The sequence below is a fragment of the Drosophila gunungcola genome, chromosome 3R, assembly GCF_025200985.1.
Source record: "Drosophila gunungcola strain Sukarami chromosome 3R, Dgunungcola_SK_2, whole genome shotgun sequence".
In the NCBI taxonomy this organism is placed as follows: Eukaryota; Metazoa; Arthropoda; class Insecta; order Diptera; family Drosophilidae; genus Drosophila; species Drosophila gunungcola.
Genome location: NC_069139.1, coordinates 16731321 through 16748483, shown reverse-complemented (window position 1 = coordinate 16748483; position 17163 = coordinate 16731321). Strand labels below are relative to the sequence as shown.

The following is a 17163-nucleotide window of genomic DNA, read 5'->3' as shown; positions in this document are numbered from 1 at the left end:
ATTAAAATAAATTTAAATGTTTTTTAAACATAGTCAATCAATCAAGTCTATTGCCTGTATATATAAGCCAGATTTGGCTTTAAAAAGCTATATATAAAACAGCTAAACAGTGATATACCCGCAGCTGTCACAAGCATGGCGTTGCCACTTAGGCGCGCTTTTATGTTTATTAAAAATGGCTTAAAAAGTAAAATACAAAACGGTTTATCAGTGGTCCCTATTTCCACCCAATTCCTCCGGATTGAGCATCGGCTGGAGCACTGGGCGTGGGCTTATAGTCAGGTGGAATGCTGAATCCAAGCACCTCGATATTGCCACCTGGAGCAGCAGCAGCGGCAGGAGTATTGGTCGGATATGGTGGGGATTTCTGTGAGGCTGGCGTCACAGGATTCGGTGTAAATTTAACAGGAGTAGCATGTGGTGCGTCCACCACATTGGGATAGAGACTGGGTGGATTAGCTGCCCCAATGGCTCCATTTGTTCCCGGCTTTCCATCGAAGGGGTAGACGGGATATCGTGGCTTAAAACTATTGGACTCGAATTGTTCGTCACTAACGTCTTCCTGGAAGTTGGGAGAACCTAAACGGGAGACACAACCTTTTATTAACCCTTCTATGTTCCTTGTTATTAATTATTATTATTAAAGCTCACCTGGATGAGAGTTTCCACTGGGCGTGGACTTCTCCGCCTCTTCTGGACCCGTGTCATCGGCACTTCCCATCAGCGGCACTGTGCCAATGGTTAGTGGAAAGTCCATAACCAGATCCCCGCCTCCATGCAACTTGAAGGTCTTGGCAATAAAACGGAGTGTGTAGCCAACCCGAATGGGATCCTTTTCGCTTTGTGTGGACGGAGTGGTCGGTGGCACCATCAGGAACTCGTCGAACTTGGCCTTGTTGTGCTTCAGCACCTCACCGCAATGTTTGTCCGCCACCCTGGTTTCGGTGACCTTGAGCTGCTCCTTTGCCCCGGAGGAATTGGCCCGATACGAAACGTTCTTGAGCAGACGCACCTTCACATCCATGCATTGCACATCCGACTGGTTGTCCAGCACCAGATGGAAGTGGATCTTTTGACCGGGCACGTAGGCTGAGTACGAGGTGCTTACGTCCATGATCATTGGTTTGTGGGCACCGAAGATCGAGCCCCACCAAAAGCTCTTTGACTCCAGACGCTTTAAGGGTTCCTAGAAAAATATTTTCTTTATTAGGGTATCCAGCCTTAAAGGAACAGGGTTACCCACCTTATACTCCTGACGCTTGTTGAGATCGTGTGGCAGGATCACCGAAAAGCACTGCTTGAAGGTATTGTTGTAGCGCACGGCGCGATCGATGGTCAGGGTGACCTCATGCTTGATCTGACCGTGGGCTCCGTTGAAGGAAGTGGGCGCATTGGGCGGTATAGTGGTCCGGAAGGGAAAGACGTACTTGCCCATGGGCAGCTCCAGCTGGGATCCGCCGGCTTGCCCGTACACCGGCTGGTCAGTGCTATAGTAGACCTCGGTGGTTGTGTATGTCACCAGTGTCTTGGTTGGCTTCCCGTCCTCGCCCACCCGCTCCTCGCTCTCTTGCCATCGCGTCTCGCCATAACCGTTTATGGTTATAAAGATCGCTGCAATTGGGTTAATTTATCTGTACTACGGGTATGTAATTCAATTATGCATTTACTTTAATTGTAGTTGACCTAAAGCCTTTTGTATACTCGGATGTAGTATTTTATTGGAAAATGGATCGGCAGCCACACAAAGCCTTTTCGTTCATTCACTAACAATAATTCCGAGAAAAATTTAATCATTACCATAACAAAACAAGAATGGAAGCAAACTTCGGTAAGCCGAAGTTTATATACCTTTGCAGCTTTGTAAAAATTAAATTTTCTTGGAAACACTTAAATTTTGATTTATATGGGTATATGTTCAAATACATTGAAGCTATGATGATTTTTAGCTCAATTATTCTATCTCTATCTATCTCTCTCTTTATTGGACGCAATTTAAAAACAAAACTAGTTTTCTATCGCTATCAGATATCCGAAGCCAGCCAAGCGGCCACGTGTGTGTTGTATGTATTATACTATATACACAATACATATCGCCTAAACAGATCTACCGGCTACAGTAACAAAAGCATCGGACAACAGTACACCAACAATATTAATGACGACGCGACTACGCAACGAATGTGGATGGGAATGGGCATCTGAGTTTGAATGGTGTATGAATAGACATGACGTCATGGTCATTAGGATTATAATTTCAGAACGTCCTGTTTTTCCGAGTGCATATGTTTCTATTTTATGACACCCTACGACTAGCCACCCTTTAAATCTGAGTTAATTGGAATACTGCGTCTTCCGCGTGGGTTTCACTTACATCGAATGGTTTTTGGACGCTCGGTGACCAGTTCCGCAGTGCCGGAGATTAGCTGACCGGCTTGATAGACCCCCAATGGGTTGCTGTCGAAGGCAAAGGTCACCTTGCTGCTCATCTTCTCCAGAATTTGCTCCTTGGCGACGGTGTCAGGCGGTGTCGGGATATCAAGTTCCTTTGTTTGTTTGTTTGTTTGTATTGTTGATATAATAGTTGGGAGTGGTTGGGTTCGGGGGTCAGCGGAAATTCAGCTCGCGAGCACCTAACGCGAGCAGCTCTGGCTTAATACTGAATTCTCGAAAGCCACGGGCGAACTTGGAAGTGATTTTCCGTGTGCGAGAGTAACTGAGAACCTCCCCCTTCTCGAGGCCCACAAAATAAAAAAAACATAACATTTTAGCCCTACGCGTTTGTTTGCGTGTTGCTTCTTACAACAGTGTAGTTAAAAAAAAAAAACAAGTTTATTGGTACTCTTTAAATTTATTATCAAACATCTAAGCAAATGTTAAAAAACACTATCAAGAATATGCACACTTTTAAATTACCTTTTTTTAATTTTATATTAAATATAATATATTTATATATATTTACATACATATTGCATACACTGCAGGCACAAACAATGTTCATTTTCTGTTTACAGCTAAGAGCTTCTACAACAGGTCTTTGCTCCGAGAAATTAAGATCTGAAAACCAGAACTAATTAAACAAATATTAAACCAACCAATAAAATCAATCAAACCGCATATCTATATGGTTTTTACTTCATCTATTTGTATCACTTTCGTAAAGTTCACCATTTAATTAATTCATTTAAATATCATTAAAATCGGCCGCTTTTAGCATATTGCTACCGTGGGAGTAATCAAAACATTAACAAAAATAAATGGAAAACATGTAACTACTCTTAATTTTTCTTTTTTGTTTACTCTTTTAAGCATTAGTTTTATTAATTTTAAAACGATTTCATTTAGCTGCCATAGCTTCAATTTTTGTAAACATGCACGCATATAAATCGAAATTTAAAGAATTTTGCTTTGATAATAATATTTTAATAAAAAAACGTACAAATTGTTTAAAACAAGCAAAAAAATAAAAAAAAACTACGAAAGTAGTCCTTGTTTGGCCTTTAAAACCCTACCTCCCTTAAAGCGGCATATATTTCCCAAAATTTAATTCAAATTTTGCAAAATACGCGCTTCGCCTGGTCATCGGCAATATGGCAACTCCGCGTAACAGCTGTTTCTACTATCGTTCCTCCGCTCTCTGAGTTATCGAAAGAGCTGCAACTACAACAAAAGCGTAACTCTCGGGATCTCGTAAATTAATAAGAAATTTAATTATTCAACCCGCCAGCGTTCGGCAGCAATCGAATTAAATTGGCCAGGGTGTGCGACAAACACTTGTGGGCCATTGCAGTTAATAGATTAGAGAGATTGCCGAAGAATTGGCCAGCGCGAAAAAAGCTCCCACTCCTCGGCGCGGTCATTGTAGTAAATCGTATTGTTAACCGAGTGCGGGTGGTTGTGTTATACTAGTCTGCATATATTTTAAGTTAGCGGTGCAGTGCTTCAACTATTCTATGTGGCGGCATTTTGATGACGAAATTATTTTTGGATAAGTGTTTGATGAGAGCGGGCAAATCGGAGGAATCATCACCATCATCATCAGCGGAATCGGAATGGAGAGCGAGCGGTTGCGAATCACGCTGGACAGCGCGGATCGGGTTTACTTCGCTGGCGACATAATTCGCGGCGAGATTTGGATGAATGTAAACAAGCGCACTAAAATACGCGGTAAGTTGTGCATTCCAAACCCAGGGCTTTTGTAGTTTCCTGGAAATGCCATTTCAAAGCCCGGCTTGCATCATCCGTGACTCAGACCGCCTCAAAACACAGAAAAAAATGATTGTTATGTTTTAATGATTAATTAAAATCATTCCTACAATTATTGACCTAAACTTGTGCTTGTATTACCAATGTAAACAGAAATAGATTTTATTTCTATCTAACAATAATCTCGAGGCGTGCAGTTGTTTTTTTCTGTATTGTCAGCGGTTTTTAACTCATTGTTTGCCCAATGGCCAACTGGACTTTCGTTGCGGCCCCATTCGCTGAAACAAAGAACTCCATCAGTTAACAAAGCAGAGCGGCCATTTTATAGCCCCCCCCCCTTACACACCCTCCACGATACTGAGATTCTTGCTCGCAAATTCCTACAATTCTGCACTCGCCTTTCATTCATCGATAAGCATTCAATTGCCGCCCCAATGCAATCCCAATTGAATATGCTTTCGTTCTTCTCGAGCGCTGGCATTTGTTTCAGGAAATGCCAAACGCATCGCACGGGTGCGAGCGAGAAGGTCAGAGGGTGGGGGCATGGCATGTGTGAAGAGAGGCCCACTATGTTGTCGTTCCGAAAATGCCATAATATGGGGCCAAGCGCAAAGTCAGGTCTAAACGAAAGAGAGGGGAGAGAGCACTCTCAGCACAGTAGTGGCCACACAAGAGGCGATTTTTTTTTTTTAATTTGGAATATTTTAAAATCGGTAGCCTTAACAATTGATACACACATAATAATAACAACAAATTCCAACCTTTTTAAAATTTTCAAATAAAGAAAGAGAAACTACAAAATATGTCTAATAGGGTTCTAGGACCACTTGGGGCTACCCCAATTTAATAAGAAAACTCTGTACTAACCGATACGTTATTTTTTATCCATCTGCCATTTTTCTGCCCCAATTATATGACCCTTCACTGTAGTACCAGCGCCTCTCTGTTGTGATTTGTCATTGTGCAGGTGTGCGTGAGAATTGGCCAGCAGCTGGTCCGCTGCATGTGTGCGTTGGAGAGAGCGCAAGAGCGGGAGTAAATTAAAGGGAGCGCCACACTATCCCGCATCTTTCAAGTTCTTTTGCGCTACGCTATGAAACGAGGGGCATTTGGGTGACAATCAGGTGAAGCCATAAATGTAGACTTCACGCACTAGGCAAAGTGTTTGTGGATGGGAGGCTATAAATAGATGGACGGTGGTCCGTTAACTGCTCCAAAGTCAAAGTCGACCGTCACGTTATCAGCGCAATTATAACAATCGCGATTTATTATCAGAGCACAGACTACAAGTACAAAAATATGTTTATACAAAAAAGGGGGAGCTGCAATACATTATTTTCATGAGGGGAATGCTTTGTGTGGGACAACATGACGACAGCTGTTACATCGTAAGGCTTCACAATTACATTAATCAAACGCTTGCTCCTCCGACCCGGCCCACAAACATACATATTACATACGTACTTATATGTATATAGATTTTAATATGTTATCCACTTAATTGAACACAGCAGTTTATTGTTAGTTTGTGCACAATGGGGAAAATTTCGGGCTGTCCCATCACATGTTCATACGATCCCTGAGGAAGAGCTCCACTCGCGGCCAGATCTCCTTAGTCTTTTTGCCCTTGAAGGTTGCGACCAGTCCCTTCTTTTCGTACCAGGCTATCACTGGCTTCATTAGTTCATCGTACAGCTGCAGCCGCTTGGCCACCACATCGGGTTTGTCGTCCTCGCGCTGCGTTAGCGATTCACCCGTTACATCGTCTTTGCCAGGCACTTTGGGATCGTGGAACCCTATGTTGTATACACGGCCCGAGGGCGCGTGAATCCAGCGGTTTTTGACTCGGTCGATGATCACATCGTGTGGAATGTTCAGCGTGATCACGGCATCGATCTGTTCGCGGGCGGCCAGCGCCTCGGCCTGGGCAATGTTTCGCGGGAATCCGTCTAGGATGTACGACTTGTTGCCCACCTCGGTTATCCGCGCCAGCATCGTTTTGGTTACGATCTCATCCGGCACCAGTTGTCCGTCGGCGATGTACTGCTTTGCCTTTTTGCCCAGATCCGTGTTCTTCACAATGTTCTGGCGCAGGATGTCGCCGGTGGAGATGTGAAGGCAGCCATAGGTCTTGACAATCAACTCCGAAATCGTTCCCTTGCCAGAGCCGGGGGCTCCGATTATCACAGTGCGAAAGATTTTCGTATACATGCCTTAGCTCTATTTCCTCTTTGTTTTGTGAGCTGGAAGATACAATTATACAATTATGCCCAACTTAACAAACTTATCCACAAAAATGATATAAAAACATAAATATTTAAAAGTTTCTGTTTAGGGTTAAAAACTGCAGGTAGTTAAAATACGTAGGTCTAAATACAAATTCAATTGTTGACCACAATTGACTATCTTTATTGGCGAGATAAGATTATCAAGCACGCTACAATCGTTTGATACACAACCGCTGAAAGTTTTAATTTTCGAACCAATGAATCCACACACACACGAATGTTAAATTTATAACACTTGTCAGCTGTTGTGCCCGCAAATCAATATGCCGCATGGCAACGAGTGTAGCGCACACAATCCCGAGAGCGGCAACAACAAACACAGGAGGCAAGCGTGGCTTTTCAGCCTTGTGTTCTTTGTCTTCGAATAACCAGATATTTTTGTTGTCGGGCGCTTATCGTCCAAAGTCCGCACGGAAAATTATAGAATAAGTTTCAGTGTGGCGCGTGTTGTGTTTTCTGAGCACTTCTGCATTTCTGCAGTTCACTTGGCCTTGCACTTTTACTGGCTCTGTCTTTTGTTATGTAAAAATTAGCAGCTTGTAAAACCACCTTAATTTACACTTAGGCGGCACTTCGGTTTTTTGGGAAAATTTCGGGTGTCCGCCGTATTTCCGCAACAATTATCGCCCGCGAACTAATTGTGCGATAACTTGTCGCCGTAAGTATTCTAATTTGGTGTCCGCAGCTGCGGCGGCTATTGTTTTTATTTGTTGTTCTGCTGCTGCCGGCTGGCGAATATCAAATGAAACAAGCCATTATCTTGTCGTGAGTATTTGGCTCTTGTTGTTAAGCTTCCAGGCTTCCCTCTCTCTCTCTCTCCTTCTTGGAGTCCCCAACTGACAGCCGGTTGTTTGCCTTCTCTTTTGAGTCCCCTCTCTGTACAGAAAGTGCAGTGTAAATGGGAATTAAGGGGAATACACCCGCTGTCTCCCTTGCTCGCTCGGCAGTTTCGCTCTCCACTTTTGGGGCTTTCTCTCTCTTACTGCGCGTCCATTGTGAATAACTGCAGTTTGGACTTTAATTTAGAATCTTCCATATGCAAAACGTGTGGTATCTGAAATACAAAACTATTTTAGGTTTATGCAACAACACTGATTGCTTTTTCAAAAGCTGCCGATTTATTTATTTTAAAAAGTATTACTCACATGTGTTATATTTATAAGCGAACATTTTTTTAAAGAATAAACCAATATAATTTAAATTAAGATGTCAGACCTGAACCGTAATTAAAAATTACACAAAATAGTTTGATTTTTCTTTCTTGAAAAAAAATATAAAATTATTATTATTTTATTATATTCGGCTGCATGTAAAATGTACAAGCGATCTAAAAATAAATGAAAAACGAGTTATTGCATATATAACAATTTCTTTAGCTTTTTTTTTTTAATTTTGGCTCGAGCTTGGGTGATTTGTTTTATTTTATTTCCAGTATGTTTTGATATCCTGCTGAGATTGATTTCGACTTGTCTGCCTGAAGAAATGTACCCGCTAAAAACAAGTGTTAAAATGTCAGAGAAAAGAGACAACCTGCAAAATATTAAAGTGTAATTTTTTAAGACTTACCAATCCTAAGATGTCAACATGGTTGCCAGGAATAAAACATTCTCACCAAATGAAAAAAAAAAAAAAAACAAAAACAAACCGTAAAAAAATTCACATTTTCGACTTAGAGTTGTGTTTTAAAAAGTGTACAAAAAGCAGCATAGTTTTTGTTGATTTATGCATGCAGGTCGAAATTCGCTTCGAAAGCTTTTTTATTTAGTGTTTGGAGAACACATCCGGTTTTACAAGTTAGCATATCAAAATCAAATGTTTGTTATCAGCTAAAAGGAAACTTAACACTCGTAGTACGTGTGGGCGTCAATGATTTTAGTCCTTGACCTCCTGGGTGGCCTCCACATGGCCCTCTTTGCGCTCCTTGATCATTGGGTCCACTTGTTCGACGCTGGACTCGGCATCGACCACGGCTTTTCCACTGCCTTTTCCCTCATTTGGAACGCTTTTCTCCGACGGAGCAGTCGATGGGTTCTTCTCCTCCTTGCCATTTGGTGTCTCCACGGCGCGGGAAACGCTGCGTGTATCATGGTTATACCAGGAGTACTTGCTGCGGTTAGGCACGGCAGAGCCACGCCCACGGCCCCTACCCCTCGGTGGGTAGCGGGATTGGTGGCGGCGCGGACTCAGGCTGCGGGAACGTGAACGGGACCGACTGCGGGAGCGGCGATTGCGGGTCGCGGGCGAAGGCGTGCGTCGGGGCACAAACGGAGAGGGCGTCCGGCGGGACTTAAAGGGCGAGGGCGAACGCCTCGGCACGAAGGGCGATGGCGTCCTGCGGCGATGGAATGATCGCGAACGGCGATCTCGGCGGCTGTCGTAGCGCCTAACCACAAAGCGGTTGCCATATCGGCGTGGCGAGAGACTTCGCGAACGCGAAAAGCTGCGGCGGCGGCGCGATCGCGACCTGCTTCTCGACCTGGATCGGGAGTCAGAACGCGACCCACGACGCCGGCTGCTCCTGTGCCGCGAACGCGAACTCCTGCCACGACGACGATGGTGCGAGCGACTTCGCGAGCGACTTCTACTCCGACTCCGGCTGCGCGAGCTGCTGCTCCGACCACCTCTCAAGGGTTCCGCTGGCGCTGCCAGACGAAGCATTCCCAGCTTGTCCATCTGCAGCGGTCGCTTCTTGATCTGAAAAGAGAGCTTAGGCGCCGGCTCCGGCGGTTTCTTTTGCTCATGGTATTTGGGCGCCGCCGGAGGATGTTCGAATCCCAATCCAGAAGCGGCGGCCGCATGACGCGATGTGCTGGGTCCCATGGTGTCAAAGTTAGATCTTTTTGATGGCGCTGGTGTTTTTTTCATCGGCGGCGGAGCAGGTGGCGGTGAGTCTCCTCCTTTGTTGGCTCCTTGTAAATAGTTTTTGATCTTGGCCTTAAGTTCCGTCTCGCTACTGGCGCTGTTCATAAGCCTAAAAGCAACACAAAGCAGGGATAATAAATCCGTATTTTCAAAGATTTAACTGTATTTATACCCCACAATTAAATTGAACATTTTAATTTGTTTAATTTCATGTGAGGTGCAAACACAGCTTTGGTGTTAAGCTAAATTCCCGGTACATACTTGTCTTGCCTATCACAGTGGGTTAAGCATGGAGATCTTATGAAATTGTATATTTGTTGTGCAAGGAAGCATCTTTTGCTGCAACACTCACCTGAAGGCCTCCTGAAAATCCATCTTCTTGAGGAGTTCCATGGGATCCTCGTCCACAGACTTGGTCTTGGACCTCCTCCTCTCCTTCTTGTCCTTTTTTTTCTTGCCCTTCTTCTTGGCCTTCTTGTGCTTGCTGGCCTCGCGTAAGAGCTTCCGCACACTGGACATGGTCTCATCGTCATCCAGACGGAATTCATTGGCCTTCTGGGCATCGATGACGGCCAACTTTTCCTCCCCCGGTGGTTGAATCTGGTTTTGGGCATAGAAGGGCTGACTAATGTTGCTCTTAGCCTTGCCAGCTACAATGGGGAATAGGTTATCGATTGAAGAGGTGCAATACAGAGAGATAAACCCTGGATCTGTGGACATGTACTCACCCTGATCCTCGCTTTCACTTTCACTGGCACTGGATGAGCTGGATTCGTCCGACGAGTGGTTACCGGTCAGGTTGATAAGCTCGGTGCTTAGTCTATTCTTACCGTCACCACTTCGCTGCAGTGCGTCCAAGGACTGACGCGCCTCCTCGTGCTGTGGCAGCAGATTTAGACAGTCGCTGTATGCCTTGACCGCCTCGGGAATGCGGTTCTCCTCCTCATAGCTGCGACCCAGGGCCACCAGCGTTTCGCCCATATACTTGCGCGCGTTCACGTGGTACTTGTTGAGGTGCAGGGCCTTCTCAAAGTCTTGCAGCCCCTTGAGGAAGTTTCCGCGGTTCGCGTAGAGGGCACCGCGGGCCACCAGACCCTCAACATTGCGCGGATCAATGTTCAGAGCTTTGTTCAGGCACTGAAAGGCCTCGACCTGTTGGCCGTTCTTAAAGTGTTCGATGCCATCAGCCACGGAGCTGATCACCGGCCAAGCAACGAAGGTGTTGGGTGCGATAGGGTGTGTGAATGATGGAATGGAATACACTCTCAAGTCTGAAGTCTTTATTAAAACTTACCGGAAGGCCCATTGGGATGCCTGCTTCTGGCGCAGCTCTGCTGCGTTCTCCGCCTCCGGGAATCCGCCCTTCAAATGCCCCATTAGCGAGAGATTCTCATTGGGCTGCAAGCCATTTAGCTGGAACAGCAAATCGTAGTTGGGATTTTCGAACTCCAGGGCAGCGTTTAGCTCATCCTCGTAGTGTTTCACAGAAGGATGTTCAAGATTGTGGATTTTACTAAAGGAAAAGCGTTGGTTTAGTGGGGTTCGAAACTGGTTTTCCCTCGATAACTCCCCGCATTACCGATAATACTTGGGCAACTCGTTAAGGTCGCATAAACCAAACTTCAATTCCGGCGATTTGTTGAACATGCCAATCATGTTCAGAGTGAGACGCTCGGTATCCGCAGATATGATGTTGATCTCGCAGCGCAGGATGTCATTAAGGGCAAAAGTGCGCGCATTGCCCTGTTTGTCCAAGGGCAGCGGACCCCAATAGTCCTGTAAAATCATGGCCTACAATGGTGCAAAGGTGAGCTTTTATGGTTACATTTTCTTTGGTTTATAGTTGGTATATTATACCAGTATTATCATTTTTAATAACTATATAGTTAGTTCGGTTTTAGAGGGACCTGCTTTTACCTTGATGGGCATGTCGGCTAGGTAGGCGTGCTTGGGCTCGGCGGTGCACAGTGGCTTCACCATCAGCCGGTTGCCATTGGCCAGCCGTGTCACCTGGGTGTAGATGACGTCGCCTTGCTTCAGGGCAGCCAGGCGGTGGGCCCAACCCTTGCGTTTGTCCTTTACATTGAGGAAGAACTCGAAGGGCGGCAGCTGCGGCATATAGGTGTTGCCTAAAACGAGGTTAAAAAATAGAGGTTAGCCCCACTCCCCATATATACTCATGCCGGCAACCTCACCTTGGGCCACCACCGAATCCTCCATAACGTTGGCCACCAGACTGCGATCGTACAGATCGGTGGCCTTCCGAGCCAGAAACTGGTGCATCTTGAGCCGCTTGGCCCGCTCCTGGAAGGTGAAGAACTTCTGGCGCTCCTGGTAGACGCCATAGTTAACCTGGGTGAGGCCCATCAGCCGCAAATCGTCGATGCCCCGCTCATCGTCCCAGATCTTTTGCAGCGGCTGGCCGTGGAAGCCCAGCGCATGGCCAATGTACTCGAAATTCATTTTTGCAGCTCCGCCAATTTCGCTTTACACCATCTCAACTTAAGGCCTCTTCACAAAGCAAAGGGAATGGGTGGAGAAAACCCCACACTTTAATCAGGCAAGAAAATCCCACACTTTAATCAGGCAAGAAAATGTCGGCACCGGTCTGGGGTATGTTTGACAACGCAAACTCGCTTTTGGGGGTCGTCGAATTAGGAACGTGGAAGGCCCGTGCTATATTCCTTAATTACTGCACAAATATGTTTTGTTTTGCAAAGAAATTTAGCATAAAATCAGTTTAATTGAAAAGAAATTAATTTTCGTGTTGGGCTACTAAGTAGAGGTGGAAAAACACCGATATAAACATCGATTACATCGATGTTCGAAAACATCGGTTTCATCAATGTTTGGCGGCGCAACATCGATGTTTTTCCATCTCTACTCTGCTTTCCCTCTGCCCCAGCGCTGCCTATGTTAGGTAAATGTTAGGAAACTATACTCAAACATAGGAATGTAAAGGACATACATGTTAGGAAAACACCGATATTGACATCGATGTCATCGATGTAGCCTGTAACTATTGATTGACGCGGTTGCTGTCTCCGCTAGTCGCTAGTTTTTCAAATTTTTCGGTAATGCCAAACTGGTCACACTATTTCAGTAAGGCGATAGATTACAGTGGATGTAAAGACATTCTGTAAAATGCATGTAGATGTTGTTGGTTCTGTATGCCACCCATAGATGTCTCACGCAGTCATATTATATTATGCTAATCACCTAATAGAATTAAGAGCAGCTAAGAGAAAAAAAAGTTGAGCACTCCCCGACGATGCGACGGATGAAGGTACTAACGAAGAACTAAAACATTAAATGCAAATAGAAACCAGAATCCTAAATATATTCCCATAATACCTTACCTTAATTTAAACTCTTCTTTAATTCCCTTCAACTCCCGCCTCGTTGCAGCGATCAAGGTGCAGGTCACCGGCAAGGGCAAGTGCAAGTGGATGGAGATCCTGCGCAAGAACTCAAACAACAACGAGTACTCCCGCAGCCTGTTCTACACAAGCAAGGAGGTGTACGAGCACAGTGAGACACCACTGCCGGATTTCGAGCCGCGTGGCCTGGAACTCTCGCCCGGGGAGCACACGTTCATCTTCGAGGTGGCGCTGGGTCGCCAGCTTCCCTCGAGCTTCAAGGGCAGCTATGGCGGCATCAAGTACAAGATGCGCGTGCTCATCCAGCGGCCCTGGACCTTCGACGAGCGGCACACCATTCCGTTCACCGTGGTGAAGAATATGCCGCTGCAACCGTCGCAGCGCAGTGTGCCCAGTTCACTGGAGAAGCAGGTGACCAAGACGATCAGTTTGTTCGGCACACGGCCGATCACTTTGCTCGCCCTCCTGCCGGAGGACTTTGCGGTGCGGGGCGAGCCGCTGCGGATCTGCGCCACTGTGATCAACAACAGCACTACCGCCGTGGAGAAGCTGCGCTTCAGTGTCCTCCAGTACGTCACCTACTACAGCCATGTGCCGCTGCGGGTGCAAAAGGTGGAGTGCATTGCGGTGGCCACCAAGGAGACGGGTTCGGTGCAGAAGAAGACCGAGCGGAGCTTTGCCCACGAGCTGCTGCTGCCCGAAGGGGCTCAGCCCACGGATGAGCAGATGAGCGGCGTCATCACAATCGTCTACGAGCTGCGCGTGGAGGCGGTGCTGCGGGGATTCTTCAAGAACTTGATACTAAATCTACCGTTCAAGGTCTACTCACAGGACACTTGCAACAGGCTGAGTTCACTGCGTCCGCCGCCGCCACCGCGGCCAGACGATGGTCCGCCCGGTCCGGATGCGGGCTCCGGCAATCCCTTCGAGCCTGCCCTGCCCGTCTACCCCTCGCTAGACTCCTCCATTGGCTCGCCCTCCCACTCCTCGCAGTTCAGCGAGTGCAGCTCCATCAACTCGATAACCTCGGACTCCTCGGCGGCCACCCTGAGTCCCGCCGTCGGCGCTGGTGCCGCGAACATGGAGCTCTCCTACACCTCGGGCTCGCAGTCCTCGCAGTACGGCAGTCCCTCGGCCAGGGCCAGCTTGCGCAGCTCCAACGTGCCCTACATGCCCTACTCGTCCAGTCCGCTGATGGTGCAGTCGTATCCGCCGCCGCACCTTCCCACCTACCCGCTGCCGGAGTCGCCGCAGTACTCGCTCCTTGCCTTGACACCGCCACCCACTGGGGTGGCTGCTCCGACAGGAGGAGCAGGAGCACCGGGATACAGCCAACTTCCATCCACCTCGGCCTCAGCATCGTTTCTGCAGCCCCGCCAGGCGCCTGGAGCTCATGAGCTGCGTAAGTTACGATGACAACACCTTTTTTCTCCACCTGTTATATTACTTATATCTATTTATTTGTGGTTTCCCTGTGCTACAAGTTAATATAAAGTCAAAAGGTGTTACATTATATACTTATTTAGTTTTCTAGAATGAGCTTCTAATTGCGCTTTGAATTGTGTTAAATTCCTTATATATTTTTTATGAAGTAAACGAAAGAAAATACTGCTCGGAGTTCAATTAGTTTTCTACGTATATTTATTAAATTGTTGGTTATTGTAGAATTGGTACAAAGTTTTGTTTGCCAAAAAAGGAAAGCTATATCATTAAAACATACAGTTTATTTGTGACGGTCTAGATATGTACAATATTATGATTAATTTAAAAGTTTAGAGTTATTTTATTTGTCTATCATCGGTTTTAATTAGGCTCTGATTTTTCCATGCTTAACGAGGGTGTTTAGCATAATTTTGTCTGCTCCGGACCATTGGTTATTTTCGTCCTATACACCTAATTATTAATTAACAAGTGGTAAACCATATTTCTAGCAAGCTTATATCTCTGTTTTTCAGCACCTTCCTATGAAGAGCTCTTCGGCCTGGCAAACGCACCTCCGGGAACTCCAAAGTAAGGAGTGATAGACAGTCCTGAGCAGCCACCCAATTACGTCCAAGCTTTGCCTAGACATAGAGCTTCAGGTTTACTTTATAGTGTTATAGAGTATCACAATATCGAATATGACCTAGACCGCCTACGCTTCGAACACAAATATTAAGCAATTTGTGCACAACTCAGACGCACACTTTAATATATGGTTTTCTTCTGCTTTAATCTTCCATGCGAAAGTTATATTTTGACGTACATTTAAATTAATGTCTTCGTTTGTCCTAATTTTAGAGTTAGGTTTGGACAAGGCAAATAGTTTCTTTGGTACAAGTTCTATAACTCAAAAAGTTGTGCAATATTTTTTGAAAATTATGTACAACTGGTTGTTCACCCTTTTTTTTCTATAAATATATGAATGCACATATATAACATTTTAGCATTTTTCAATAAAAAATCATATCAAATATCTTTAAAAAAATAATTAAAGAACACGTTTGCATATGATTGAGTTAAGTATTTGAAATAAAATATTTAAAACAGCAAATCTATTACAATCAACTAAATTTAATAGTTAACGTTTAAGGCTTATGACCACTTTTAAGCGTATTTGCCTTGTCCACCAGTTGAGCTTAACAACATAAATTTGTATCCTTTAGCCGAAAAGTCTGAAGGTTTTTGGGATAGTTAGCTTGCTGGAGCGAAGTAGATAGAAACACAGCTAAGGCAAGCTACTACAAATATGAATACCAATTATATACGAACAAATTCTAAATTAAACTTTCATGAATTATTTAGATAAAAACGATTTTTTTCTTATTAATTAATTTTCTTCAGTCTAAAGAATTTATTGTTAGCTATGAAAAGTCTGTCTTGAATATCAAGTATAATTTAAATGCCGCCCTTACCCAGATAGCCAAACTTTGTGCATTTCTAGGAATGAAATCTGTTTTAAATCTCAAAGACTCATGAGTATTTATCTCACTACTCACCATAACTCGAAACATATTTGTAACCCGCCTATTTATCTTTCATCTCTTATTTGTTCACGTCCACATCTCCAAAGATTTAGATGAAATCGTTTATAGATCTAGTGTCTCAATGAAATTCTATACCAAAACAGGTCTTACAATACTATTTATTTCTCACACTTCATTATATGTTTAGCATTTAAGTACTTAAGCACGAATCGAATATTTTGAAGGATAGTTTGGTTCTTTCAAGCCAGAAGAATCATTGAATCAATAAGCTTTAGTGCCTCTGTATGATGAGTAAATCGAATGGTTATCGTTGTTGAATACAAAAGTATCGATAAACAATTTTTATACACACATTATTGATAAATCATCGTTCGGAAGCAATGTCAACTTTTAGTTTTAAGCGCACAAATGCATATTATGTACGATCAAACGATTTCGTTAAGGTGCTTTACAAATCACTATTTTTGGATACCAATTTTTTAGTTTTTCTCGAATTTAGTGCAAGTTGACTAAATTTAAATATGATTTACATAAACGAAAAACCGAATAAAATGTTTATAAAATTACCAAAAAAAAAAAGACTACTTTAGCGATTACATTGGGGATAAGAAACATTTCCATAAATCTGAGATACATAATAACAAAATATTTAGGTAATTGTAGTCTTATATTTTGCTTCTTTGCCAAAAAGTTATTACGATTTCCAATGACTTATACGAGAAATTTAGCCATTTCGAATAAACCGAATCAAATAATTTGTTGGGCTTAATCTTAATTACATTTTTATAAATCCGTAGTATTTAAGTAAAACCTATGTGTTTGTAGGTAAAATGGGATCCAAACTATTGTTAAAGCAGGTCATGTTACTACCTCCTCCATGCTTTTTACAAGTTAGCAACCCCTCAAAAAGCACACTTCTTGTACGTGTTAAATTACAATTTCAAGTGCTTGAAGGGAAGTGCGTTGCTGTCGCCCACGCAGCTACCTGTGTCTACTGTTGCCCAGTTGGGCAGGTGAAAAGTGGACGGGATGGTGGAAAAGTGGTCAGGAGGTGAAGGGTGAACGTGTGCGGCTTTTGTAACAAGCAACGGAAGTGTTAAGTCAGCTGTAATTGTTTTCTTTCATATTTTTCCAGTCGCCGCTGCTGAGGGCGACAATTTAGTTTGCCCAGCGGCACTCGGGGGGAATCAGAGTAACCATAAATTATACTCCACATTGCGATGGTGGGCTGCCGCTGCCCGCATGAAAGGCATACATAAACAAAATTGTTAAATAATAGCGCCATTTAGCGGAAGTTTAGTGCCTGCCGCATTCTGCAAACTTCAGCACGCGCGACAAACGATCGCGGCCCTTATTATTTGCGCGATTCACTCCCCCATTTCCATTTCGTCAAATTATAGAGGTGCTAGAAGCGAACTCAACTCACCCCAGTTTCTGTGTACTTAAATGTCTTAATCGCTGTTG

General features: G+C 44.4%; 4 protein-coding genes across 5 annotated transcripts; 1 reads left to right on the top strand and 3 right to left on the bottom strand.

Moving 5' to 3' along the window:
• Positions 1 to 172: 172 nt before the first annotated feature.
• LOC128266515 (arrestin domain-containing protein 1) lies at positions 173 to 2665 on the bottom strand. The gene is made up of 4 exons (XM_053003088.1): positions 2372 to 2665; positions 1244 to 1611; positions 652 to 1186; positions 173 to 579 (listed from the first exon to the last, which is right to left on the bottom strand). Exons 1-4 carry the CDS (start codon positions 2484 to 2486, stop codon positions 218 to 220), a joined length of 1380 nt encoding a protein of 459 aa, XP_052859048.1. The 5' UTR covers positions 2487 to 2665; the 3' UTR covers positions 173 to 217.
• A 967-nt stretch (positions 2666 to 3632) lies between these two features.
• On the top strand, positions 3633 to 16264 carry LOC128266514 (arrestin domain-containing protein 17). Its single transcript, XM_053003086.1, has 3 exons — positions 3633 to 4164; positions 12762 to 14135; positions 14689 to 16264. Exons 1-3 carry the CDS (start codon positions 4050 to 4052, stop codon positions 14745 to 14747), a joined length of 1548 nt encoding a protein of 515 aa, XP_052859046.1. The 5' UTR covers positions 3633 to 4049; the 3' UTR covers positions 14748 to 16264.
• On the bottom strand, positions 5436 to 10787 carry LOC128266525 (GTP:AMP phosphotransferase AK3, mitochondrial). 2 transcript variants are annotated; one of them, XM_053003103.1, is made up of 2 exons: positions 10648 to 10787; positions 5436 to 6446 (listed from the first exon to the last, which is right to left on the bottom strand). In XM_053003103.1, exon 2 carries the CDS (start codon positions 6412 to 6414, stop codon positions 5764 to 5766), a length of 651 nt encoding a protein of 216 aa, XP_052859063.1. In that variant the 5' UTR covers positions 6415 to 6446; positions 10648 to 10787; the 3' UTR covers positions 5436 to 5763. The 2 variants fall into 2 exon arrangements, with proteins under 2 accessions (XP_052859063.1, XP_052859062.1); XM_053003102.1 differs by lacking the exon at positions 10648 to 10787 and adding an exon at positions 7041 to 7580.
• Positions 8227 to 12162, bottom strand: LOC128266513 (tetratricopeptide repeat protein 14 homolog). The gene is made up of 7 exons (XM_053003085.1): positions 11549 to 12162; positions 11271 to 11482; positions 10933 to 11144; positions 10648 to 10866; positions 10082 to 10548; positions 9706 to 10003; positions 8227 to 9462 (listed from the first exon to the last, which is right to left on the bottom strand). Exons 1-7 carry the CDS (start codon positions 11814 to 11816, stop codon positions 8364 to 8366), a joined length of 2775 nt encoding a protein of 924 aa, XP_052859045.1. The 5' UTR covers positions 11817 to 12162; the 3' UTR covers positions 8227 to 8363.
• Positions 16265 to 17163: the final 899 nt, after the last annotated feature.